Genomic DNA, 19,247 nt, shown 5'->3' on the forward strand with positions numbered 1-19,247 from the left:
TTGAAAATGTCATATAAAAACATTAACACCTCTTTAAAATGTAATCTGGGGGCAGATAATAGTTATTTCTTTTTAGTCTGTTTTTGTAATCCCAATAAAATGCAATCTGATACTGACAAGTACTAGTATGTAATTTAATTTAGTATATTTTCTGCATAATGCTTGGGTACTTGAGTAAACATTCAACACTTATACATAAAACTTGTATTGATGACATGTATTGATGGGAATAATTGCGTTTGAAGTAAGGGGAATTTATTTGTATCGTAACCTGGATTGCCATGATTGGCTGATTCTGGTCCAATCAACAGCTGTAGTCAGACCCCTCCGTACATCAACAGCCTCATTTAACGCACACAGCGGAGCACGGTAAGTGTCTTGTCAGAAGCTGGGCTTTCTGAGTCAAATTGATTGTTTGAAAGCAAATTATCAAGTGTTAAGCTTTAATATCTTAATAATTAGTTTGTAAGCATTTGATTATTTTCTACCAGACGCTGAAATTACTTCTGGTTTCACTGCTAAGAAATGGTGCTGGTGGGTAAAGTAGCTTAGCTTACAGGCTAACTTAAATGACTGAACTGAGCGGCTAACGGCGGCTAAAGACTGACTAACGAGTTGTCGGCAACATACATTATTTGCGATTCAAGTCATTTAGTGTTTGTTTGTACCTCGACTTTTTTTTACACACGTACTAATTTATCCGCATGCTAACATATATCCAAATGGCGACTTAAAGCTCAAACCGCAGGTGGAAAATATTATTTGTGAGAGTTCAGTCGAATGCTAACTAGTTAGCTAACTTGTTAGCGGTCCGTGTTAGCTAAATAGTTGTGTGAAGTGGTTGGCAACTTAAACAGAGTGCATTGTTTGTCAAAGAACAGCACATGTAAAAGTGTGTACTTCGGTGTATTTTGTCCGCCAAGCCGACTTTCGTTATCGCAGTGTCTGCAATCCACCGTTCACCCCTTCTTTTCCAGGCTACTACCCATTAATGTTAGTTAGCATGTACCTGACACGCTAACTAAATGCTAACAAATGAGTTGTCAAACTTAGTTGCAATCAAGCTGCGTAAAGTTATCAGGCTCGCTCTCTCACATTTGCGTTTAATGGACTTTTACTTAATGTTGTTCATTTTGTACTTCGGACGGGTGATTTTTAAACGAAAGAAAAGTCAGTGTTGCATTGGGAAACTAATAGCCACACCCTTCCTTTCGAAACCAACTACGCTGCAAGTTGTCAGGAAAACAAGTTAACTTTTGCTTAGTATCTATACATGTAAACTGTGCGCAGCTTCCGTGGCGTTTAAGGTTGTGTTCAAAAGATAGACTGTTTAAACAATTAAAAACTCCGTAAGAACGAAGTGTTTGTGTCTATTTAAGTTAAGTTAGCCCCCCTCTGGCGCTGACACTTGATACGATTACTGAGTTTAGGTGAAGAGGCGACTCGCTTGCTCAGCCACAGTCCACGGAAAACTAATTATTTCATGTCTGAGGGTTGATGTGAAATTATTTTAATGTTTGCGGTTCTTGGCTTTTGAGGAACAAGTTACTTTTTTGTTATGTAATAAAGCAGCTCTTACTATTACAAGTGATTAAAAAGTATAAATGAAACCAACAGAATGTTAGTTTCAGTTCTTTTGCTGTTTTGCGCAATTTTTGCCAAATTAATCTCACTTTTATGGCATGAACCATTTATCTTGACGTTTCTCTAATATTCTGCGGATTGCAATTTGATGAGCAGCTTGAGACATAGTTCAGTTTTAATTGAAAGGCCAAACACCACAGCCTCATTGTGATCACATACTGGAATTTAAGACATATGGAAAAATGAGTTTACCTACTCAGATGATTGCAGTCAAAGGCCTTAGTAATAACACCATTATAGGAAAGGCAGTAGTATTAAATCCACAGAATAAGTCTTTAAATTGGGCAATTACATTGATTAATCAACTAACGTCCCTCGATTGTGGCAGCCCTGATTGGTTGATTTTAATTGATTAACAGTTTAGCAAATGTTTTTTTTTTTCTATTAAATAAAAGCCTTTTTTAGGAAAAGGGCAACAAACTTGATTCTTAATAGATCATTCCGTTTCATTTAGACGAAGTAAGTAGTGCTGACATGAAAGTTTTATTGGTTTGCTTTAGGACCAGTTTCCAGTCTGAGTGCTTTGGTGTGGCCAAGCTTTTTCCATCAGCACCTTGTGGACCGGTTGACATCTGCACCTGAGGATCTGTCGGGCCCCCTTTCCCCAGATGTAGAGGGAGTTGTCATCAGCAGCCACCGTTTACACAGTCAGTGAAACTAATTTATAGAATGAATGTAATTGTGTGTTTTGCTGTGCAGATTTTCCTTTTTCTTTTTAAAGAACAACTTAGCAAAAGTCTTTATTTGTAAGTGGAGTTTTGTATTTGCTTCTTTATCACAATCGTGGATATAAGTATGCATGGAGGCTTTCTTATTACTAATATCCACGAGTAGGATTAGTTAGGGTTGTCAGCTCAAGTTCTTGATATGTCTGCTGTTGGCGTCCAGGCTCATCTTATCAGGGGGAGGCTCAGGTTTCTTATCTGATGTCAGAGCTTGAAGCAATTTTGTGACACCCACACAGACTTGCATATTAAATTGTTTTCCATAAAATCATTTTTAGAATAACAAATGTGTCAAGCACATACAGCCATCACCTAAGTGCACCCCAGATGCCCCAGTAATGATTTCAGAGCAGTGATCATGCATGTGTTCTCTGATCTCCATTTTCTGTTTGTATGGTGTACTTGAGTAGAGGAGGTTCATCACAATGGCTCTTTGTAGAGTGCCTCGTGTGCTTGTCTCACACTGTGGGTTTCTGGTGGTGCTTCATACATCATAGTTAGAATTGCTAATGCCAGCTGAGTGGGACAGAGTGGTTTTGTATTGTTTCTCACAATGTTTGACAAAGGTCTTACAGACCTAGTATAATTAGAAGATTCAAAGAGGGTCTTAAATGAGGTTTTGCTGTACATCTCCCTCTTTGACATTTCTAAACTAAATTAACATTAGTGTGTCAGAATAGTATTGAAGACATGCTTCTCAAACATCAGTAATAACCTCAACCTCAGTAATATTTACCAGGCCAGTGACTAGAATGGATTTGTGATTATTTACCAGTCTCTCTCTCATACAAAGAGTCTGTGTTCAAAAAGTACATATTTGACAAAGTTGACACAATTCAGTAATTTGTGTTTGTGAGCCCTAGGTATTGTGTAGAAACTACTAATGTGATGCTGGCATGATTTCTGTCAGAGTACCTTTTCAGTCTTGTAGAGCAGCAAAGATTTTAATGCAAATTTGAGTTGCAGACAGCCTGTGGCGTCATCTGACTGAAGCCAACTGTAAATCTGCCATCCTGTTACCTCTTGTGACTCTTTTCTGTCTGTATCATCAGGGTTGAGACTTTTTTTTTAAGGAAACATGGTTAATTGTTATTGTATGTGAGCTACTATTTAGAATTACTGTAATGAAAATCACTTTATATTCCAGCAAATGTCTGAATACTCAGGAAGTTGACTCAAGATTTCTCTGAAATAATCTGATTCATTGCACACTAACTGTGAGTTTAGTGGTAAAAAAAAAAAAAAAACGTAAGATGGTGGCTTTCCAGGTAACTGCAGTAGCACAATAAATTAGTAAGACACAAAACTGTAATCCAGAAAGTTCCTAGAGGGTTTCTAGTGTTATATTTACTGGGTGTTTCCTCAGTCTTTACACCATCTTCTGTAGAAAATTCCTGTTGAGTTTAAACGTTTCCATATCTGTGACAGTTCCCCCACGGTTCCAGTTTGTTCTAGGCCATCTAATCTGTGTCAGCCTGGTGGAGTTGATGATGGGTCTTTTTTTTCTCCCTATATTGTAATGAGATGAAGTTATTTGTAGCACTGGAAAACTGACCTGCAGACTTCAGAGGCATTCACAGGATGGATCTATTGCGCATGTCAGAGTCTGCTGCCCCACTAGGTTTTAAAGTGTTTTAGTATTGTGAATGCATTGAGTTATTCTGTGTTACTACCTGACCAGATGCTGGTCTGAATTCCTGAGCATATGGAAGAGGGCTATGATTTCCTAAAGCTTTTCTAGATTTTTTTTTGCTTTGGTCCAAGAGGCAACACCCATATTATCCTGACAGCTGGATTCCCTTGGCAGTGGGTGGGAAGGAGAGCTCATTTTTGGCAGAGGAGTAAGCTTTCAATGTGCTGACATCAACAGTGACTTTTTGTAGTTGTAGATACTGTACTGATATGGTGTTAAGCCGAACAAAAGCTCAGTCAGTTTTAAAGCTTTTGATGTACTGTGGGACATGTAAAATGTCCTAATTTGAATCTAGTAACACCGGTATGATGCAACATTTGAGCTGTGAATGGGCTAGTCAGGTTATTTAAATAATAGTAGTTTTTTTACATTTTAAAAGCTTGTTTAATGTTTTTATTTATTTGTTTGTTTTTTTATTTGTACTACAATGATTCTGTGTTTTTATCGTCTGTTCTGTCACAGACTCTTGTGCTGTCCAGTGAAGTTGCCCACCATGCGCGAGTACAAGCTAGTTGTGCTGGGTTCAGGAGGCGTGGGAAAATCTGCACTGGTGAGTTCATATTGTCAAATTTTGGGAAATTATCAAATATATAATTTTTTTTTAATTTCTTGCTAAAGTCAACACAACAACGCAGCAACACATTCTCCTTTCATTAGCTTACAATCATCCGTTTTTATGTAAGGACTCATAACTCTGAAATAACCATGAAGTTAAATGCAAAAACTATTTAATCTAGATTAAACCATAATCCCCTTAAAGAAGGTGTAATAACAGAGTTGTTGCAGGCTGCACTGCTGTTAATGGTTACTTTCTTAATAAACTGCTTTTGTTTTGATTTGGTAAAACATAAAGCATGCAACATCTACATGAAATTTTAGATCAATACAAGATCAACTTTAAGAAAATTTTATTATTTTTAATAAAAGGATTAAGTCACAGTTGATTGTTAATGCTGTTATTAATCATCTTTGATATTCTTTCTACATTTTAAAGTATAGACATAAATTCAAATGAAATAGTGTGGATGGCCCTGTGCTTTTTAGTCTGATTTTGCAAGAAGCTATAACTCTGTATGTTTATAACTGATGTTGGTTTACTCTTGATTTAATTTCCTTTCATCCATTTCAGACAGTCCAATTTGTTCAAGGCATTTTTGTGGAGAAGTATGACCCCACCATAGAAGACTCCTACAGAAAGGTAGGGCCAAAGGCATTTCATATGACCGGAAGATTTTCAAGGAAAAAGAGTCTTAGCTGTACAAATGCCTCCTTTCATCTTGTTAAAGCATTCTCTCTTTTCTCCCGACAGCAAGTCGAGGTCGACGGGCAGCAGTGTATGCTTGAAATCCTGGACACAGCTGGAACAGTAAGTCAAGTTTTGGATTGAGGAGTCTTTTTAAGTAAATGCAAAAACATGTTGCTGATGGCGTGTCCGTTCTGCTGTTGCTCACCAGGAACAGTTCACAGCTATGAGGGACCTGTACATGAAGAATGGGCAAGGCTTTGCTTTGGTCTACTCCATTACAGCGCAGTCCACATTTAACGACCTACAGGACCTCCGGGAGCAGATCCTAAGAGTAAAGGACACCGAGGATGTAGGTTGAACATTCTTTTAAATCCAAATCTTTGTAAAAGGTTTCTCTTATGCATGTTTAATTTAATGTGATTAAAGTCAGTTAATGAAGTACAAAAAAACATGCATGTGCTTGTACAGACATGCACACACATCCTCTGACATCCATCTATATGAGACTTAAAGTCTTTGTTAGTTCAGGGTTTGCAAAATAGGAATATAAATTAATGTTACTCACAATCAGCACATCTTTGGAACAATGTTTTTACTGGACAGGAGTGGCTGTGTTGGTAAATTCTACTGCACATGTGAGGTTTAAGACGGCTTCCACATACTGTATGTTTCTGCATCATCTGCTCCTGTGTATGTTTCTGAAAATCTGCTGGGGTCCCCCCTCAGGCTCATCCCTCCCACGTTAGAGTCACCGCTGTGGGGAAGAGGGCAGAACTGAGGGGGTCAAAAGCTTAGTGACAGTAAAGAAATGTCAGCGGTGGTGTCAGATGCTATCTGCCTCTTTCAGCCTTTGTCATATATCTTTTGATTTAGAGGAAGGATGTGCAGCGTGCTGAATGTGTTTATTTATTCATAGGGGCTTGCTTGACTGATCTGTGCATCTTTGTTGCGGCATCTCTTCAAGACACTTTTATACCTCTACCTTACACATACATTTGGTGTTTAACTAGTTGTGGTCAATGACATTTTGTTTAATTTTTAATTGGTGTGGAAAGTGAATCAGGAATATTCTTAATTTAACCGCAAAAACAGTAACAGCTAGCTGCAAGGATGACATTAAATGAAGCTCCACAGGTAGAGAAATGACCTGCGTGTCATCAGCAGGTGTGCTGCAGTTGTAGAAGCCTGGTTCATCCAGCTTAATAGATTTATGTCATTAAGTCTGACAATTCTACTAACTAAGTAAGAGACATATTTAACATTGTGTGTCAGATTTATATTACATTGAAAACTTAATAGAAGCAGCTGCACTAAGTGTGAGCAGCTTAATCTAACTGTCCAAATGAGCAGTAATCAATGTAATTGATTGGCCACACAGTCATGACGATGGACTCAGAAGGAGCTGGTTTTTGAGTAATTATAATTACTATCAAAGTCGTCAGTCTGTTCTTGCTGCCTATCACAGATTTCCAAACTGAAGCTGGCTGAATTCAGAGCCTGACAAACATGAGCAAACCTTATTAGACAGCTATAAGCAGTCACCCTAAACAGCCATTTACTCCCAGTTTAATCAATTTCCTCTCATTTCCTTTTGGTTTTGTGCAGTTTTAGACATGAAACATTGCCATTACTTGAACATTCGATCTTTTCTCTGATCAATCAGGTTCCCATGATCCTGGTGGGAAACAAGTGTGACCTGGAGGATGAGCGCGTGGTCGGTAAGGAGCAGGGACAGAACCTGGCTCGTCAGTGGAGCAACTGTGCCTTTTTAGAGACTTCAGCTAAATCAAAGATCAATGTTAATGAGGTAAGCACTAAATCCACATGTTTTCTTCTTTTTCTGTTCATTTTTATTTATAAAGCACCAGTTTACAACAAAATTTTAGGTCAAAGTACTTCACATAAAGAAATGTGTATATAAAAACATGTTTCTTAATTGAGGCAATCCCATTCATGCTGCTCACTATAATGTATTTTAAACAGGAAAAAATAAAACGTATAGAAAAGCACACAGCACATGGAGTAGAACTACATTTAGAAATTAAAAGTAAAGTTGCAGCTCAAGTTTAAAATAATCTTACTCGTTAGAGATCTTCAACAGGTACTGCTGGGAGGTCCTGAAATTTATGGTGGGATTTTTTTTTCTTTAATTTCCTTACTTTTACCCCAAAACATACTGTGATGAACTGATAAATGGAGCCAGAAAATGAGAAAAGGTTATCTTTTAGTCATAATTTCTCACATTCAGTGACACTCAGGGACTATCTCCAGCTGGGCACCAGCTCACTCACAGCTTAAGACCAGCTGAGACCGTCCCTTCAAGCCTCCTGCTCAGAAAGAGGAGGACCCACCCCAATCACAGCTGTAACCAATCACAAGACTGCATGTTACATGCCGGCTCTGTCAGGTTCTTCATGATTGGTTGAGAGGCCATTCAGTACCAGCTCTTTCAAATCCCACACACAAAGATGCATGCACCAATATTATCTGAAACAAAGGTACCTTTTGTTAAATAAGACAAATTAATGAAAAAAAAAACATTATTTACTCACCCAGGAATCTTGTGCAAACATATCCATAAATTCCTGCTAAAACACTGCAGCTCTGATCCACAACAGCCAACTTCTGAAGGCAAGATATTTTAATGCAAACTAAATGGACATTGTTTTGAGCTAAAATGGTTAGTTTTGCTACTCAACCAATAAAACTGTATGAGCACAAGAGGTGAGGGTCCATATCTGCTCCATCTTTGAAACCTCCAGTGAAAATACAAGTGGTAAGGCAGGTCCTTTAGCTGACATGCAGCTGATAAAGGTGAGTGTAAATGAGACAACCTGAACATCTACATATAATTGTACAAAGTTTGGATTTACCTTCAAGGAGACATGGCATTGGATTACCACTTAATGCTCTAAGTGGCTGGTTTAATAATTTGACTAATCGCGTAAAGGATTCAACTCCACAATGATTTGGATATACTTTATGCTACACACAGTCACTTGCTGCCAAAATCACGAGTGCTGAACTGTCAGACTTCATTAACTCAGTCAAGATGTCAAGATAGTCCAGAAGAGTGCTTTACAAATGCATTTACTCTCTAATCTCTGTGTTACTAAGGGAAGACACTAAGCAACTGTACCACTCTAAGGTTTGATGGCTTTCAGGTGGAACAGTGTTGTCATGTGTGCTAGAATAACGCACATCAATCTAAGTTTTTACTTCTTCAAAAGCTCACAGAACAGCTGCTCAGTGACAATGTCTGAGTCTCCACACTGTAATATCTTAGCAACATTTTCACTGAGCTAAACAATTATATATAGTCATAGTGCATGTCAGTCAGTTGTGTTTAAATATTTAGATGACCAATAAAAACACATCCACCGCCTCATGCATATGTTAAGAACGTTTAAGTGTTGATGCCAAATGTCTGGAGCTGCCTTTTCTGTAGTTGAAATGCAAAATGTTGAGACCATCATCTTCTCTGTGTTGTAGATTTTCTATGATCTGGTGCGACAGATCAACAGAAAAACGCCGATGGAAAAGAAGACAAAAAAGAAGCCAAGTTGCACACTGCTCTAAGATGCGCTCCCACGGTTGCTTCAGGCCAGGTGAGTGGGAGTTGGACCTATATTTATTCTAGACGTGCAGGGATCCAGCTGCTCTCTGAGCTCATCGGTTGCCACTGAACATGCAGAAACTTTAGGTCTATTGCAGTTAACTGTTCAGTCTGTAACATGTGAGGATTAAAGGAGGAAGTCATTTGCTGCAATTATAAGAAAATATTCAGTAATACTTATTTTAAATTTTAATAGTATGCTATTTGTTGGAGCAGGGAGACATAGAAAACCTGTAGGATTGCGGCTCTTGTCGAACAGAGTTGAATAGGGTTAGTGTTGTGGCACCACCTCCTGCTGGAGCAGAGTAACTGTAATCTTACCTGACTACATCATGTCTGGCCCAACTCCGGCCCTTGTGAGCTACTGTCCTGCAGGTTTTGGATTCTACCCTGAAGAAACACACCTGACTCAAATCACTGGGTCATTAACAGGCTTGTGCAGAGTGTTGTAGTAGGAGACATCTAAAACCTGCAGGACAATAGCTCACGAGGACCGGAGTTGGAGACCCCTGCTCTACAACAAATGTACCCTATTAGACAGAAAGCCATATTTTTTTTCCAGTGATTTCAGTGGGTTTTTTTGTGTGTGTGTGAATTCAGTGGTTTAGAGAATCAGCCTCTGGAGACTCAAAGCTTTATTTAGATACAGTAAATATAATGTGGCTCTTGCTTTTTCAGGAAACCACAGTGCTTATCACCATAAATGTAACTTCAAATAAACCTAATGGCCCCTCTACTGCTCCTTGTGACAGATCATTAAGTCACCTGCAGAAGACTGAAAAAAGCAAAAAAATCTAAACCTTACAGACTTGCACGATTTTGAGGATGACTGCTTTAATTATCTGTTAAAAGATGGTTGAGATGGTGATTGTTCTGCTTGCTTCATTCTTCCTGCTCGTACTTGCTGTTCGGGAACTGTATACACTTGATGTACTGGATGATATAGAGCAAAAATCCCAACCTCCACAGAGGTTCAGCTAGAAAACTGTCTGTATTAACATATCAGCAGAAAATCATGCAGTTGGATATCAGGAGTGACGGATGATTGTTGTATCTTTTCTAGTTAATCAAAGATGAATATTAAACATTTTTTTTCTGATAGAGCCGCTTCCAAATAATTTTGAAATTGCTGGCAAGCTCAATCAGTTGGAAGACAGACAATGACTTGATGGGTTGTCAGGAGAAATTATAACAAATGCTTCCTATGAGCAGTTGAGTCAGTTTAAGACTTTTTGTTCATGTTTGATTTGAAAGATTTTTTGTTGTTGTGGTTAAAAGCAACCTATAAGAAAATAAAAGTCTGTTTGTTATTTAAGCTCTTATGATTACCATGACCTGGATGACTAAGAATCTCCACCAGGGAAGGCCAAAGTCAGTCCTCAGGTGTGCTACAGCAGGAAACATCCAAAACCTTTAGGATAGTGACCCTTGAGGACGGACTTCAGACACCCCTGGTTTAGTAAAACTTCTAGGAGAGAACATATTGGCCAGTGACTCTTTACTTTGTGTTCTTGTTTCAAACATCTAGTAATGTGCACTTTCTTTTTGCTCTGACTTAAATCTTTTCTTCCATTTGCAGAAACTTGTAACAATTAACTGAATCCCAGTGGATGGTGCCAGCATTCCAAGTCCTCTCCAGAGCATTTTGAAAAAGGCTGACAGAAACTTCACCACTCGCAAAGTGACAGGAGAAGGCACATACTCTCAAGAAACTTTTTTGCTTTGTAATGGCAAAGGAATCCACTTTTTTTCTTTTTTTTTAATCTTTCTTGTCAACATGATGACAACTGTTCTGTTTCTCTTCTCCAAGGTGTCTTTCTTCTGGAAGTGTTGATTTTAAAAGAGGAGACTGGATTCAAATCCGTTCTTGGGAACTAAAATGTTTTATTAAACATAACATCAATCTTAAGGATATTGTGACAATATGTTTGTGAAAGAATCCATGTGAAACGTTGGTCTTCTCGTACATTTCTGCACTAACAGTGTCATTGAAGATGCATCATTGTCCATATGTTACTCGCTCCTACTTACAAAGATGTGTATTGATAACATCTTTCCTAAGTGACTTTGTTTTATATTGAGCTGCAAGCCTTCCATATTTCCCATAATATATTCTACTTCCATTTTTGCATAATAAAGTTAAGGAAATGAGTATTTTATAGACTGATGGGGGGAGGGGGGGTTCTGATTTCTGTCTTGAGACTGAAAATATATTGTACTAAACCACCTCTAATATTGCTTCTTGTTACCCTGTCACAGATGATTTTCCAGCTTTTATGATTAAATTTTAGTACATTTTCATTTTTGCTATTGTCCTTATTGAAAGAGTTTTTAAACGGCTTTGGTGCTTCAATCAGCAACTCATAGGGGAAATTGAACAGCTGAAAGTCGAACAAGTGTTTCCTGTGGGTAGAAATGACAGCCTGATTCAAAGTTACGAGAGGGGTCTGCAGAAAAAGCTTGAGTCAAGAGAGGAAGCAGCTGAGAAAGAGGAACTAAGACCTCAAAGTCTCACATGGTGCTGCATGGAAAAGCAGAATAGAAACTAACTTGATGATTAAGTGCAGGAAGGGAGAGAAACTTCGCCTCAGAGTGATGCTGAGAAAAAAGCTTCCTCAACATGTAAACAGATTCTGAAAGGTACACCTTGCTAGTACTCGGTTCGACCATCTTTTGCTCTCAGACCTGCATAAATTCTTTGTTACAGATTCAAGAAGGTGCAGGAAACATTCTTTAGAGATTTTGGTTCATATTGACATGATGGTATCACTGTTGCTGCACATCCATGATGAGAATCTCCCGTTCCACCACATCCCAAAGGAGCTTTATTGGATTGAGATCTGGTGACTGTGGAGGCCGTTGGAGTCCAGTGAAGCTTTGTGACCTGGTGCATTATCCTGCTGGAGTTAGCCATCAGAAGATGCTACACTGTGTCATAAAGGGATGGACATGGTCAGTAACTGGTAGGCTGTTGTGTTTAAACCAGGCCATGTTTGTACTAAGGGGCGCAATGTATGCCAGGAAAATATCCCCATCTCACTATGCCACCATCGGCCTGAACCATGGATACAAGGCAAGATGGACCCATGTTTTAATGTAGTTCCCACCATGTTCTGACCCTACCTTCTGCTGCATACTGGCTATTTTCTCTTTTTCAGACCAACCTCTGAAAACCCTGCGGTTGTGTGTGAAAATCCCAGTAGATCAGCAGTTTCTGAAATACTCAGACCAACAACCATGCCAAAGCCTCTTAAATCCCTTTTCTTCCTCATTCTGATGCTCAATTTGAACTTCAGCAAGTCTCTTCACATGTCTGCATGAATAAATACATTGTGTTGCTGCCATGTGATTAGTCGATTGTCAATTTTTGTTAAAAGGCAATTGAACTGGTGTACTACACCAGACCATTTCAAAACAAATATACTGAGTATAAAACTGATTGACTGAAATGCATAAAACAAATGCTTTTTTTTTTTTGTTAAAATGTCACAAAGTGCCTCACTTGACTTCTGCTATTTATGTTTTATATTGTTTCATTCTCTATCACATGATCAGATGTCACAGGTTCTATGATGTCCCCAGCTTCTTTTTTGAAGCCAAATACTTCATTTTTTTTAATTGTGCAGCATAACAATTTTCTCCCCTCTCCCCCTTTAATAATGTCAAGACTGGGAACCATTGGATTGAATTAGAAGAACTTTACTGCCACCAACAGTAAAATACCGTTCACTCATTCACATAAAACAAAGGTAGGCTAATTAATATTTAAACAATGTTGCATTCAATAATATAGGCTATCACAGAAAAAGTCTCATGCAACATAGATTTCTTTATGTTTTACTGGTGTTACCTTTGCAACAAACTGTTATTGTATCTGTGAGATTATTTTCCACCAAGTGGATTCCTTAAGTGTTACAGAATTCCTGTGCGGGAATGACCGAAAGTAACCTCGTGTCAACCAAACAAATCAGCCTTTAATGATGCTAAGAAATCTTCCGATGGTATCAGATTGATAAGGGGCAGTGACTCCCCGTCTTCCTCGCCCACACTGACCCTCCTCTCCGCCTCTTTTTTCCCCTCCCTCTCTCTCACACGCAGGCCCACAGGCTACGCGACCCCCCTCCCCCCTTCCATCATTTTCCCATCTCTTACTCCCTTCCCTACAACAAACATGGCCGCGAAATCTGACGGTGCACCCGTCTCTCTACGAAACGAAATCCCACCCGAGTGTCCTTCCAGGTCGGACTCGCGGCGTCCCCAGCGCCGTCACACCGCGCAGCGCTACACCCTCCAGGACTGCTGCTGGACGCTCTGCGCCCTTTTGGTCTTCTTCTCGGACGGGGCCTCAGACCTGTGGCTGGCTGCCGACTACTACCTAAGGAGGGAGTACTGGTGCTTTGCACTGACTCTGGTCTTTGTGATAGTCCCCTCCGTAGTAGTACAAGTGTTGAGCTTCCGATGGTTCGCCTATGATTTCTCGGAAACCGTCGAGAGCAGCACGGCTGCGGCCGCTGTTGTGGCAGCGTCGGGAGCGGAGGAGAGCGACTTCAGCACCAAGGACAGCGGCGAGCGGGGCGCTGGCCATGCTGCCTCGGCCGGGCTGCTGTCAAGGCCGGGCACCGGGGGTGGAGCCCGGGGCTGCTGCAGAGCCCTCATGTGGTTCTTCCAGGCCATCATTCACATCTTTCAGCTGGCACAGGTCTGGAGGTATGTCTGAAAACTGGTCGTGATCAGAGAAGAGAGGGCACCCCACATCTTGTCTCTGCTTTTGGTGTGGTTGTGTGTGTGTGCACGCCCGTGTGTCCCAGAGGGTCCAGCATCACTCCCTGTAGTTATGAAACCTAATAATTCAGAAAAAACTCTCCTCAAAGTGTCAGAATATACAGTATATATATATATATGTGTGTGTGTGTGTGTGTGTGTGTGTCCTTTTTGTGTTGTTTGACATCTCTTCCAAGCTTAGAAAGAGAGCATTTAGACTCCACCCACTCCCTTCATCCCGCTGACAGGTCTCTAAGTCAATCATCTCCTGAAAAATTAATCTCATTCACACTAATCGTCTTCTATAGAAAAGACCAATAAATAAACAAAGAAACAGCCTGGCTGCCTAAGAGGATGAAATGATCCTACATGTCTTAAGAGTTATTTTCTGTTTGCAGTGTACTTCCCTTTGCATTTTCAGGTCTTACCTTGTCTCAACAATGCTTCATGTCTCCAAACAGTTTTTCAAACTGTAAGCCATGTTTTATGACTAAGCATTTTTCACGAGACACAAGACAAGAAACAATTCATGGTACAGTTTGGCATTACTTTCACATGGATGGCAGTAGGTCTGTAGGTCAGTTGCTCAGTCAGTGATGGCTAGTCGGATCTCAGACTTCGAGAGCTCTGATAGGTTTTGACAGGTTTGAACTGCTGCCAGCTGAGAGGAGGCATTCAGCTGAACTGTGGTGGGAGGGGGGTTAGAAAATACTCAGATCTATTCAAAGAAAAGTTCTGTTTTCTAGACATTATTTGAGAATTCAAGAAATAGTGAAATCAGATTCTAATCCATTGTTAGACTTACGCATAGGACAACATATGTGTGTCTCTTTGTGGCCTCTCTCTTCTTTCCTCTTGAGACTGCCCTATAGGCAATATTGATTCCTTACTTCCTACCAAAGAGTCTGAGACTGTGTGTGTGTGTGCGTGTGTGTGTCCAGGAGCACATTACAACATTGTGGCAGCACAGAATTACCGGTAAGGCCATTAAAGCTGTTGTGCATGCCCCATTCACTGGTGCTGCTCTCAGACTAGTGTGTCTGCACATTAAGAGGATTACTGCTGTGTGTTTCACCCTCAGCTGTTAACTCGGGAATGATCCGTCACTGATACACAGTTAGTTGGGTGAACCCAGATCAATTTAGGCTGGCTACCTGAACTGAATGTCAGCACACATGAGATGTGATATGGGATTGGATCACAGGCAGACAGTGTGCAGTGAAACCGTGCATGTCCTTCTGCAAGTCTTTGACCCCTCATTACTGCTCATATGCTCTATTATTCTCAGTGTACATCCCATGCTATGTTTTGTGTGGGGGAGCCAGAACAAAGAAGGGTTATTGAAACTCCCTTGTGGTTCAGTGTGCTTCTTGGGCCTCTTCTGACCCTCCTCCCTGAGGCAATTACAGAGATATTTATCCCTTCAGTCCCCCCGATAATCACCAGTGCTTACAAAAAAATTCCCTGTTATGAAAAAGATTATGTACACACTTTATGCTTGCATAACAGAAACTTATATAAGCAGAAATATGCCAGCAATATATGTAACTTAAAAGAATACCTTCAGACTGATGCTAATCATTTTAATTTCTGTCTGCAGCCTCTCTTTCTTTGCATCCTCTGCATTTTTGTGACTTATCTTAATTGAAAAGGTGAAGCTGCTCTCCTCAGATAGACTCCTCTTCTGATGCCTGTACTAGAATTATAACTACAGAGATGCTTAGTTCAGTTTCAGTCTAATCTGAGTTCCAGAAGAGCAAGTAACCAACTTTTTGGCAAGGACAGCTCCCAGAATTTGAAGTGAGTTATGACTGCTTAGAGACTGTGTTTGATGTTCAAATGTTTTCCCCTCTACTTCTTCTTATTGCATTGCTACCATACCATACCATACCTACTTTATTTATAAGGTACTTTTAAACAACCACAGCTGAAACAAAGTGCTGCACATAACCAAATCTAAGAAACTATATAACAATAAAACATACAATGGATACAAACTTCAGACATATGTATAAACGTGACATAAGAACAAGTGAAATCCAACACAATAAGACCAATTAAAACAAATAAGATCAAATAAAGAAACTGATGAATGCGTTTGATCTACAGGTATGTCCACGCCTTGTATTTGGGGGTGCAGAGCCGCTGGCATGGAGACCCAGAGCGCCGCCACTACTACTGGCGCATGATGTTCGAGAGCGCAGATATCAGCATGCTGCGTCTGCTCGAGTCCTTCCTGAAGAGCGCTCCCCAGCTGGTGCTGCAGCTCAGCATCATGATCCACACCAGTCAGGTGTTGCCTCTCCAGGGTGAGTGCCCCAGCGTGACCCAACACTGCATTAATCATCAGCATTAGTCAATCACAAATCTGCAGACCACGCTGCACACATGTTGGAGATGATGATTCACTTGAGCTTGCTTCAGACAAAGCTGAGGAAATCTATCATTTTTCTTTGCTAAGTATTAAGACAATAACTTTGCCACTGTTTCTATCCAGCTAACTTCTTTTCCTCCCTCATCAGGGCTTTCAGCTTCTGCCTCACTGATATCCCTCGCCTGGATGATCTCTTCCTATCAGAAAGTCTTGAGAGACTCTCGAGATGATAAGCTCCCCATGACCTACAAAGCCGTGATAGTTCAGATTCTGTGGCACTTGTTCACCATCGGAGCTCGCACTCTGGCCTTCGCTTTATTTGCCTCTGTGTTCCAGCTTTACTTTGGCATCTTCATCGTAGCCCACTGGTGCATCATGACTTTTTGGATAATTCAAGGCGAGACAGACTTTTGCATGTCCAAATGGGAGGAGATCATCTACAACATGATGGTCGGCATCATGTATGTTTTCTGCTGGTTCAGCGTCAGGGAGGGGCGCACTCGCTGCAGGATGCTCATCTACAGCCTGACTGTGTTCATTGAGAATGTGGCGCTCACCACCGCCTGGTACCTGTACCGCACCAGTGCTGAGCGCCATGGCAACTCTGACTTCTACGCCGTCATCATGGTGTGTGTGGTGGCCAGCAGCTATGCTCTGGGCACCTTCTTCATGTTTGTGTATTACTGTCTGCTGCATCCTGATGGCTCAGTCTCAGGGTGGGGTTATATAGTAACAAAGGAGGTGCCTGTAGAGTCGCTGGCCTCCCCAGCCTCCAGCCTCCCCCCTGATCTGGTGAGCAGTCCTCCCAGGACCCTCCAGAGAACTAAAGGGTCAGAAAGGGAGCAGGGACCTGGGATAGATGGAGATGTGTTTCAGGTCCGGCCTCCCAGAGGAGCTAAGCTCCCAGTGCCTCACCTCAAACCCAGGACAGAGGGGCCCGTCATCCGAATAGACTTGCCCAGAAAGAAATACCCCGCCTGGGATGCTCACTTCATTGACCGTCGACTGCGTAAAACTATCCTGGTGCTCGAGAGTGCTGCCCCAGTCACTCCAAGGATTCAGTATCGCTGCCTGGGCACACCCAAAGAAGTGATGGAGTATGAAACCACCGTGTAATGTGCTGAAGGTGCTGTGACTCAGCTCGTTGTAGTGTGGACATCCTGCCTTTAATTAAAACGGCAGGAGGATGGCTCTCACTGAGCAGCCTGCCTCTGCTCCACACTTGTGCTGCCAGGCACTGCACACAAACAGGCAAAGAAAATGGATGGAGTGTTGTGTCTTTATGTTCTAAGAAGAAAATATCCTGTGATAGTGTGAAATGATGGTGCATATTTTGGTTTCTGTATCAATTCTCAGGTGTGACACAGGAGGAGGCAGCAGTTAGCTGCAAAGCTCACTGTCTGGTAAACTTGAAGAGTCTTACAGGTAGGCAGAGCAGTAGAGCTGTTATCAAATCAGAGAAAGAAAGTCCTTCTGAGTGAGGGTGCTTCAACACACCTTCTCCAGGTTGCTTACAACAGAGACGAGCCTTCAACATGCATGATCGTTTATGGCAGCTAGAACACTGTTCAATGAGCAGGTGAGGCAGTTGAAGAGGCTGTCATTTTAAACATGATCCACAGAAAACATCACTTCCCACAGGTTTTCAGTATGTTGAAGGAGTCTCTGGAAGCGCTGCTTCAAATCTGAAGGGCAGGTTAAAGGCAACATTTGAGCTGAATGTAAAAACTGTTGACAATGTGATTACTTGTGACAAAGACTTCTTGAGCATTTTTTTGTTGTAATGCAACATTCTTGTAGTAGTTTTTTTTTTATTTTTTGTTAAGGTCAGCTGAAAAAATAGTGTGTGTTTACAAGCAATTTGGGACATATCACCATATTAATTTTAACAAGATGCACCTTCCTCCAGAATGTGTATATGCTGAACATTGGCCACATTATGATTTCCATCACATTTACAGGATGTATTCTCCAGATATGATTCAACATGTTCATATTTTATACATGCAAAAAGACAATGTTTTATACATAAATTACTGTACAATGAAGAGAAACTCAGCACTGTCTTTCATTCAGAAAATAGCTGCAGACTCCTAAAAAAAATATAAGATTGATAATTCAGGGCTGAGGTACTTTTTAGTAACACTTTAGTTTACAATTGTTTCCATATAATTTCTAAAATAAATAAATAAAAATGTGTAATTTGTTACAGATTGTGTGGAAACAGAAAAAGTTCAATGCTTTAAGCTGTGTGTTGAGTTAAACTTTTTTTTTTTTTTTTTACTGAAAACAAACCTATTGGTGATAATTTCTCAAAAATATGATTATTTAGGTTTTCAGCTGACCTGCTTTGCACTGACTAAAAGAAGTGTGGTTATACTGCTGTAGTTTAATGCTAGGATTGATCATTTTGAAGTTCATTACCTGAATGCATTTAGGTTTGCTTTTTCTAAGCCATAATTAGTGACAAATTAATTAAATCTTTCTTTTCCAGAAACTTTCTTTGGACATCACTGGGAATTTATGGATCATTAGAATAAATATTAACCATTCGTTCTGACATCAAGGTTGTTTTTCTGTAGAGTAGTGGCAAGAGGGAAATTTCTTTCTATGTTTGTGTGTTTTGTATGTGAGCTCACAAAGCAGCATGTGTAATGGTAAGGGGGTTGGGATGTAGAGTGTCCTGCAGAGTGCATTTGAATTGATTTGAAACTATGTCACTGAGTTGTGACAATTTTGTCGTAAAGACTGTTCGTTTTCTGCCCAGATGATACTGAGACACAGCCCACAGAGCGCCTTTACCATTCCTGTTGTAGTCAAAACAACAATATAAAAGCCAGAGAAGCTTTGGTTATGGTGCTAACTGTTTGAGTCCATCGTGTAACAACCATAAGATAAACCATAAAATGTGGCAGGAGTCGGTGAGGCTGTACCTCAAACACAAAGCTAAAGTTTAAAAGCCTTAAGCTGGTCATGCCAGACTGTTGTTCAAAGAAAGGAAAAAAGGTCAACAAAAAGGTGAAGATGATATCATTATGTCATTGTTGCTACAATAAAAGCATTGTTTACCGAACCTTTGCTGTTATTGATATGTATACAGTTCAGCTCAGCTTTATTTTTTCAACTCTTATTGTCACAAATTTGGGATAAACTGCTTCCAGTATTATTTTTAAATTGTATTGCTTTTA

At 40.3% G+C, this 19,247-nt stretch overlaps 2 protein-coding genes across 3 annotated transcripts; both read left to right on the top strand.

Annotated features, from left to right (window-relative positions):
* The first annotated feature begins 282 nt into the window (after positions 1 to 282).
* Positions 283 to 11,225, top strand: LOC121651595 (ras-related protein Rap-1A). 2 transcript variants are annotated; one of them, XM_042003915.1, is made up of 9 exons: positions 283 to 369; positions 2,145 to 2,291; positions 4,525 to 4,612; positions 5,192 to 5,260; positions 5,372 to 5,428; positions 5,517 to 5,657; positions 6,972 to 7,115; positions 8,801 to 8,916; positions 10,504 to 11,225. In XM_042003915.1, exons 3-8 carry the CDS (start codon positions 4,556 to 4,558, stop codon positions 8,885 to 8,887), a joined length of 555 nt encoding a protein of 184 aa, XP_041859849.1. In that variant the 5' UTR covers positions 283 to 369; positions 2,145 to 2,291; positions 4,525 to 4,555; the 3' UTR covers positions 8,888 to 8,916; positions 10,504 to 11,225. The 2 variants fall into 2 exon arrangements, with proteins under 2 accessions (XP_041859849.1, XP_041859848.1); XM_042003914.1 differs by lacking the exon at positions 283 to 369 and adding an exon at positions 420 to 534.
* A 1,822-nt stretch (positions 11,226 to 13,047) lies between these two features.
* xkr5l (XK related 5-like) lies at positions 13,048 to 18,546 on the top strand. Its single transcript, XM_042005139.1, has 3 exons — positions 13,048 to 13,631; positions 15,795 to 15,994; positions 16,208 to 18,546. The coding sequence occupies exons 1-3, from the start codon at positions 13,096 to 13,098 to the stop codon at positions 17,173 to 17,175; spliced, it is 1,704 nt and encodes a 567-aa protein (XP_041861073.1). The 5' UTR covers positions 13,048 to 13,095; the 3' UTR covers positions 17,176 to 18,546.
* The last annotated feature ends 701 nt before the right edge of the window (positions 18,547 to 19,247 follow it).

This window comes from Melanotaenia boesemani, chromosome 13 (assembly GCF_017639745.1).
Source record: "Melanotaenia boesemani isolate fMelBoe1 chromosome 13, fMelBoe1.pri, whole genome shotgun sequence".
Lineage (NCBI taxonomy): Eukaryota > Metazoa > Chordata > Actinopteri > Atheriniformes > Melanotaeniidae > Melanotaenia > Melanotaenia boesemani.